An 8,447-nucleotide genomic window follows, 5' to 3' on the forward strand; every position below is an offset into this window, starting at 1 on the left:
GGGACCGGCTGTAACGGGATCAGCTGTGACAGGATCAGCTGTGATGGGATTGGCTGTAATGGGATCAGCTGTCGGGATCAGCTGCCTGTCATGGGACCGGCTGTAACGGGACTGGCTGTAATGGGATCTGCTGTAACGGGACCGGCTGTAATGGGACCGGCTGTAATGGGATCGGCTGTAACGGGACTGACTGTAACGGGACCAGCTGTAATGAGACCGGCTGTAGGGATCAGGGGGCTGTTACAGGATTGGCTGTAATGGGATCGGCTGTAACAGGATCGGCTGTAATGGGACTGACTGTAACGGGATCGGCTGTAATGGGACCGGCTGTAGGGATCAGGGGGCTGTGACAGGATCAGCTGTGATGGGATCGGCTGTAATGGGACCGGCTGTAACTGGACCAGCTGTAATGGGACCGGCTGTAATGGGACCAGCTGTAGGGATCAGGGGGCTGTGACAGGATCAGCTGTGATGGGATCGGCTGTAATGGGACTGGCTGTAGGGATCAGGGGGCTGTGACAGGATCAGCTGTGATGGGATCGGCTGTAACGGGACTGGCTGTCAGGATCAGCTGCCTGTCATGGGACCAGCTCTAATGGGACCAGCTGTAATGGGACTGGCTGTAACGGGACCAGCTGTAGGGATCATGGGGCTGTGACGGGATCAGCTGTGATGGGACCAGTTGTAATGGGACCGGCTGTAGGGATCAGGGGGCTGTGACAGGATCAGCTGTGATGGGATCGGCTGTAATGGGACCGGCTGTAACGGGACCGTCTGTAACAGGACCGGCTGTAATGGGACCGGCTGTAATGGGACCGGCTGTAGGGATCATGGGGCTGTGACAGGATCAGCTGTAATGGGACTGGCTGTGGCAGGACTGGCTGTAGGGATCAGGGGGCTGTGATGGGAGCGGCTGTTAATGGGACCGGCTGTGGCGGGAGCACCCCAGGGCCAGACTGGGGCGGGTAGAGAGCGTGGGGTGGGGACCAGCCATGATGCCAGGGCTGTGATGTCAGGACCAGGGACAGGATGTGATGTCACAGGCTGTAATGGCACCAGCCGAGACGGGACAGGATGTGACATCACGGGCTGTGACAGGACCGGCTGCAGGGGTTGGATGTACCAGGATGGGCTGTGACATCATGGCCCATTGTGGGCTCCCTGGGGAGGTGTCAGGCCAGCTCTGTCTGTCAGTCCTGGCTCCTTTGGTCTGGGAGCTGTTGCTGGACGTTCGGCATCTTGGCCGGGGAGCGCTTCTTGGACCGCGAACTGCAACCTTGGAGGTACCTCCAAGGTTCCCTGGCCAACGAAAGCCCCCAGACCCAAACTGCTAGGGGCTGCTTGTGGGCCCCCTGGGGGGCTTTCAGGCCAGCTCTGTCTGTCAGTCCTGGCTCCTTTGCTTTGGGAGCTATTGCTGGATGGTTGGCATGTTGGCCGGGGAGCGCTTCTCAGGTCGCGAACTGCAACTATGGAGAGAGCTCCAAGGTTCCCTGGCAAACGAAAGCCCTCAGAGCCAGGATGCCAGGGGCTGCTTGTGGGCCTCCTGGGGAGCTTTCAGGCCAGCTCTGTCTGTCAGTCCTAGAATCATAGAATCATAGAATCATAGAATGGTCTGGGTTGGGAGGGACCCCAAGGGTCCCAGAGCTCCAACCCCCCTGCCACAGGCAGGGACACCAACCTCCAGGCCTGGAGCTACACAAGGCTGCCCAGGGCCCCATCCAACCTGGCCTTGGACACCTCCAGGGACAGGGAATCCACTACCTCTCTGGGCAGCCTGTTCCAGCACCTTATCATTCTTTCTGTAAAAAACTTCCCCCTAAGATCTAATCTAAACCTTCCCTCCTTTAGCTTTAGTCCATTCCCCCTTGTCCTGCCATTATCTGCTCTTTTAAAAAGTCAAATCCCCTCCTGCCTATAAGCTCCCTTCAGGGACTGGAAGGCTGCAATGAGGTCCCCCCGCAGCCTTCTCTTCTCCAGGCTGAACCAGCCCAGTTCCCTCAGCCTCTCCTTGTAGGGCAGGTGCTCCAGCCCTCTAATCATCCTTGTGGCTCCTCTGAACCCTCTCCAACAGTCCCACAGCCTTCTTGTATTGAGGGCCCCAGCTCTGGACACAGGACTCCAGATGGGGCGTCACGAGGGCAGAGCAGAGAGGGAGTCCTGGCTCCTTTGGTCTGGGAGCTCCTGCTGGATGTTCGGTGTGTTTGGAACTGAAGGCACACCTGGGGTTTGTCTTGCTTTCTGGAAATGTACAAGACATCATTTCCCAACAACAGCATTGTTATTGCTTTTACTTAGGATTTGTTTCAATGAAGTTTCACACTCTCTTTAGTATTTTCTGCCCATATTTTAGTGAAGTTCTGGGTATTTACACACTCAACATAAATATTCGGCAGAGAATGTTTTCAGCAAGAATCCCTTTCTCCATCCAGCATCCCACCTCTGAAACACAGAATCACAGAATCACAAGGTTGGAAGAGACCTTTGAAGATCATCCAGTCCAACCATTCCCATCCTGAGCTAAACCAGATCCCTAAGTACCTCATCTACCCTTTTTTTGAACACATCCAGGGATGGGGACTCAACCCCCTCCCTGGGCAGCCTGTTCCAGCCCTGACAACTCTTTCAGTAACATTTTTTTTTCCAATATCCAATCTGACCCTGCCTGGCACAGCTTCATGCCATTTCCCCTTGTTCTATCTCCTGTCACCTGGCTGAAGAGACCATCACCCACCTCTCTACAACCTCCCTTCAGGCAGTTGTAGGTGGGGAGAAGGTCTCCCCTCAGCCTCCTCTTCTCCAGGCTCAGCACCCCCAGCTCCCTCAGCTGCTCCTCAGAGGATTCACCCTCCAGCCCCTTCCCCAGCCTGGTTGCCCTTCTCTGGACACGCTCCAGGACCTCAATGTCCTTTTTATGGTGGGGAGCCCAGAACTGGACCCAGTACTCAAGGTGTGGCCTCACCAATGCCAAGTCCAGGGGCACAATCCCCTCCCCAGACCTACTGGCCACACTATTTCTGATACAAGCCAGGATGCCCTTGGCCTTCTTGGCTGCCTGGGCACACTGCTGGCTCATATTCAGCCTGCAGTCACCCAACACCCCCAGGTCCTTCTCTGCCTGACAGCTCTCCAGCCAACCTCCCCCCAGCCTGTAGCTGCTGGGGGTTGTTGTGTCCCATGTGCAGCACTCTGCCCTTGGCCATGTTAAACCTCATCCCATTGGTCTCAGCCCATGGATCCAGCCTGTCCAGACCCCTCTGAAGAGCCTCCCCATCCTCAGGCCTCCAGCTGGATTTAGTTCCATTCACCACCACCCTTTGGGCCTGGCCATCCACCCCTCATGTCAGCAGAGCTACACCTGCTCCTCCAGCTGCTGTGAATCCTCCATCAGGCAGCATCCTCCCCTTTCCCAGGGCACTGTGGGAAGGGCAGTGGGTGGGACCTGGGGTATATAAGGCACCCACCTTGCCTATGGGATCTCATTCTGCTTTGGGTCTCCTGTGAGAGGGTTCTGGTTTCCCTGCTGCAGTTGGAGTGCTGGAGGTGCTGCTCTTGTCCTGGCTCCTGCATTGAAGGTAAGGGCTCTCCTAGGGGTTGTACAGCTGGTGAGGTGTGACATGCATCACCCATGGGAGTGATGGTTTGTCAGGAGCAGGAGAGTGAATTGGCATCTCCTGGGTGGTGGGTGCCACACGTGGTGACAGCGAGCTCGTGTCTGGGAAACAAGCAGGTGACCTGCCTGGCCTGTCCCTGTGGAGAGGGGCAGGGTTTAGAGCTTGGGGTGACATGTGAGCTGCTGACTGATGGTGCTGTTCTGTTTTCCTGCTTGTCTTTATCCCAGAGGCTGGAGAATAACGTGGCAGCTCCAGGAACACCCTGTGTGGCCTCCGGAGGGATGTGCTGTGTTCCTGGAGGATGGAGGGAGATCCCCAGCGGTCTGAGAGCTGAGCAGAGGGACCAGGGCCGGGGAGGGAGCAGGAGGATGTGAGAAATGACTCGGTCCCAAATAGGGTTGTAGCTGACTGGAACAACTCATGACACAAATGAAAGCAAGCAGACAGCGCTGGGGGTGCCGGGAGTCTCCGCTCCACCAAGGCGCTGGCTGTGCAGCTCCAGTCCCGGGCTGAGATGTCTCCCAGGGACAGACACATCTCCTTTCCACGCGTGGCCTCTTCCCCCATCTGGTGGATGTTTTGGCTTCACCTGACCCGCTGGAGTGCCGGCCAGGCGACCCCCCCAAGACACAACAACCCTGTAACCTTCAACTGCCCCTCCCAGGCCCGTGGCCACACACACTCTGCAAGTCTGAAATACATCATTGCCCAACAACAGCGATTTTATAGCCTTTACTTAGGAGTTTTTATGAAGTTTAACACTCTCTCTAGTATTTCCTATCCATATTTTAGTGAAGTTCTGGGTATTTACATACCTGATTTAATCATCAGTATAAAGGTTCAGCAGAGTAAGAATGTTTTCAGCCAGAATCCCTTTCTCCACTCAGCATTCACTCTCTGACAAACAACTCAGCTCAGCAGAGCCACACCTGCTCCTCCAGCTGCTTTTCATCCTTCTGCAGGCAGCATCCTCCCCTGCCCCAGCCCACTCTGGGAAGGGCAGTGGATGAGTCCTGGGGTGCATAAGGCACCTGCCTGGCCTTTGGCAGCTCATTCTGCTTTGGGGCTCCTCTTGTCCTGTCCTGGTTTTCATTCTGCAGTTGAAGCATTTGAGTTGCTGCTGTTGTCTTGGTTCCTGCCCTTAAGGTAAGTGTTTCCCAACTAGCTGAGTGTGGCCAGTGTCTGCCTAGTCAGAAGCACTTGTTCATGTAGCTTTGCTCCTGTTGGGTTTGTGTGTTTTGCTTTCCCTTCTCAGGGTGTTTTTAAGGCACCTCAATCCTATCTAGTCAGCTGTTGATGTTTTATTCCAGGTGCACAGCATTTCACCAGCACTCCTGGCTTTGCACAGGATGGGCTGTTGGGGTTTTGTTCCACTGGCTTTGCTCTTTGAACTGGAAGCTGTTGGGACTGGAGCCGAATGCCACAAGGAGCTGGGCTGGGCAGTGGGGTCGGTGGGGTGAGGGGGTCGGTGGTTCTGGCTGTTCCCAGACTCAGGTCTGTCTGTCTCTTCTGAAGCTGCAAACCATGAGGAAAGAGGGATAATTCCAGGGGAGGCAACTCCAGCTGGGTGAGGTCCAGGGGTAACAGTCATCCTGCATCTCTCAGCGCAGTGAAACCCCAGTGGTGGCAGCCAGCACGTCTGTCTGTGGGACCAGCAGGTGAGTGGAACACCCCATCCCTCTGGAGAAGGGGAGGGGAGTTGAGGTTGGGGTTGAGGTGCCCGGTGCTGACTGCCTGCACAGTTTGGATTTGTTCTCTGTGTATCTTCATTAGATCTGCTGATGAATGAGGTGTCACCCCCAGCACATCCCAGTCAGCCCACGCAGGGGATGGTGTGTGTTTCCTTCCAGGACAAGTGAGGTTCCCCAGTCACCTGAGAGCTGAGTGGAGGGACTGGGGCTTGGGAGGGAGCGGGAGGAGAAAGGTGGGGTGAAGGTGGTGGTGGGATCTGGGGGATTTCACAGCAGAACTGGTCACCAGCATTGCCCTTGCAGAGGGGGAGGGAACATGTCTTGGTTGTGAGCAGCACAGCGTGGAGAAACCCACTGCAGCTCCTGTGTGTCTGCCAAGGGCAGGAGGAGGAAGTGGGGGATGAAGCTGCCATGGGACATTCTCTGCCTCTTTGCATGAAGCCCTGAGCAAGGAGAACAAGGCAGTGAGAACTTGGGGCACTCTTCACTCAGCAAAATGTTCTCATTGCAGACCCAAGGACTGCCTCTCCCTGTTCTATTAGATATGGGAAAGGTCCTTTTTGTGAGGTGCATTTCCTGCTGGCTGAGGGTGCCACTGGCTGTATGGGGCTCTGATGGGAGCTCTCCAGGTGTCAGTTTGTCCCTGCAGCAGCAGGTCTGTCCTTATTGATCTCTAGGATCTTGTCTGGATTGTGGTTCCCACTTCCCCCAGCTGCAGAGCTTTGTAGATTTGTTTTTCCTGATTTTTTGTGAAGGCAGTGAGGATTTGGTACCTCCTGACATCCCACACAGTGCAGACCCAAATCTACTACAGGGAACAACAGGTTGTGATCACAGAGCTCCCAGCAGAGGGCAGCTGAGAGCAGGGCTGATGGACAGAGCAGCTGTCCCCACTCTGCACTCAGGGGAAGGTTTCACTGGCACTGCAGAAGCAATGTCAGGGAGTTCTGACAGGAGAAACACTCCTCGAGTACAGGCAGGACTAAACCAAAGCTCCAAAGCTCTGCTCTGCCCTGGGTGAAACTGGAGTGACTGTGCTGAAAAGCTGCTTCCTATCCACAGGGGATTTAGTCTGAGATCACACCATCCTTCTATTCACTTACTGCTGCCAGGCAGGACTGAGTTCTCCAGAGCCCACAGCTGACCCTTCTCCCAGCAGTGTCATGCTCAAGCCAGCACAAAGCAGAGATCCCAAAAGGGACCTGACAAAAGGCTTTCTGAATGCAGAGAGTCAGTGTGAAATGGAAGAGGTTTTCCTCAAAGATCCAACTTGCCTTTTCCTTCCTGAACAGGTCTCCACACTTGACGGCAGCAGATGTCCAACAGCAGCATTTCCATCAGCCAGTTCCTCCTCCTGCCCTTTGCAGACACACGGGAGCTGCAGCTCCTGCACTTCTGCCTCTTCCTGGGCATCTACCTGGCTGCTCTCCTGGGCAATGGGCTCCTCATCATCACCATAGCCTGTGACCACCACCTCCACACCCCCATGTACTTCTTCCTCCTCAACCTCTCTGTTATTGACCTTGGTTGCATCTCCACCACAGTTCCCAAATCCGTGAGCAATTCCTTGTGGGACACCAGGGCCATTTCCTACACAGGATGTGTGGCTCAACTCTTTTTCTTTGTATGTTTGATCTCAACAGAGCTCTTTCTTCTCACTGTCATGGCCTATGACCGCTACGTTGCCATCTGCCACCCCCTGCACTACAGGACCCTCCTGGGCAGCAGAGCTTGTGTCCACATGGCAGCAGCTGCCTGGGGCAGTGGGTTTCTCTATTCTGTGCTGCACACGTGCAATACATTTTCAGTGCCCCTCTGCAAGGGCAATGCTGTTGACCAGTTCTTCTGTGAAATCCCCCAGATCCTCAAGCTCTCCTGCTCAGACACCTACCTCAGGGAAACTGGAGCCACTGTGGTCACTGCCTGTTTTGGTTTTGGCTGTTTTGTGTTCATTGTGGTGTCCTATGTGCAGATCTTCAGGGCCGTTCTGAGGATCCCCTCGCAGCAGGGACAGCACAAAGCCTTTTCCACCTGCCTCCCTCACCTGGCCGTGGTCTCCCTGTTTCTTATTACTGCCATGGTTTCCCACCTGAAGCCCCCCTCCATCTCCTCCCTGTTTCTGGACCTTGTAGTGTCATTTCTTTACTCAGTGTTTCCACCAGCACTGAACCCCCTCATCTACAGCATGAGGAACCAGGAGCTCAAGGATGCTGTGGGGAAACTCATGACTGGTATTTTTATGCAACTCTAGACTGCTCATGCTACCAACCTTGGAACTCATGTTCTGACCATTTCCTATGTAGTAGGGTTTTTAGGGTTGTTTTGGTTTGGTTTGTTTTTCTTTCATGTTTGTGCAAGTTATAATAACATGATCCATGTTCATCCCAATCCTAATGAAGTAACTCCTGGTCTTGTGTGACACAGACACTGTTCTCTCTTTGCCTTATGTCTAACTTCATAGGCCTTTCTCTTTTTCCTGCTTTTTATTATTTTCTTAAAGATATAAAAATGTTATAAGCACATTATCAGCTGCTGAATCACTGAACTGCTTGTCATAAATGGCAATGCTTTCCCACCTTGTCAGAATGGGAATTTCCAGTATTGGTACCCATGGCAGCAGAAGAAATAGTCACCTTCCCCTGTACCTGCGTTACACTAGTCTGTCTCTTTCATCTCCCTCATCATTCAGGTGTTTCCACCTCTCCTGATGATGTGGCCATGACTAAAAGTGACATCTTTTCAGCAGTCTTGCTGGTTTTATGCACTTCACTTTGCTCACAGGTTTCCAGCTCTGCTTGCTCTTTGGTCATTCAGATGCCACACAACTCTCTGGTTCCTGCTTTGAGCTTCAGAGAGTTGGGAATCATCTCATCTTTCAGCTGTCTGATGAACTGTTCTGTCAGAAGTTCAGTGTGTTGATAAATGACCTTTCTATGTAACTGATTAAAACTGTTCTGGGAGAGAATCTCCTCTGGAACCTGACCCCCTTCACACGCTGCTTGGCCGTAACAGGCAGCTGAGGAGAGAGATATCATGGTTATTAAACTGGATTGTGTTGAACTGCTGTTCGTTGTCAGAGACATGTCTGTGCCTTGTGAGCACAGATGATGAGAGGAGTTTTGGGAATCCCAGGAGGCCAGTGAGG

General features: G+C 53.8%; 1 protein-coding gene across 1 annotated transcript; it reads left to right on the plus strand.

Annotated features, from left to right (window-relative positions):
* Nucleotides 1-6,617: 6,617 nt before the first annotated feature.
* Nucleotides 6,618-7,553, plus strand: LOC311204722 (olfactory receptor 14A16-like; the record flags this gene model as incomplete). The annotated part of the gene is made up of 1 exon (XM_084281099.1): nt 6,618-7,553. The coding sequence occupies one exon, from the start codon at nt 6,618-6,620 to the stop codon at nt 7,551-7,553; it is 936 nt and encodes a 311-aa protein (XP_084137225.1).
* Between the last annotated feature and the right edge of the window lie 894 nt (nt 7,554-8,447).

This window comes from Gallinula chloropus (genome assembly GCF_964237585.1).
Source record: "Gallinula chloropus genome assembly, contig: HAP1_SCAFFOLD_391, whole genome shotgun sequence".
Classification (NCBI taxonomy): Eukaryota; Metazoa; Chordata; class Aves; order Gruiformes; family Rallidae; genus Gallinula; species Gallinula chloropus.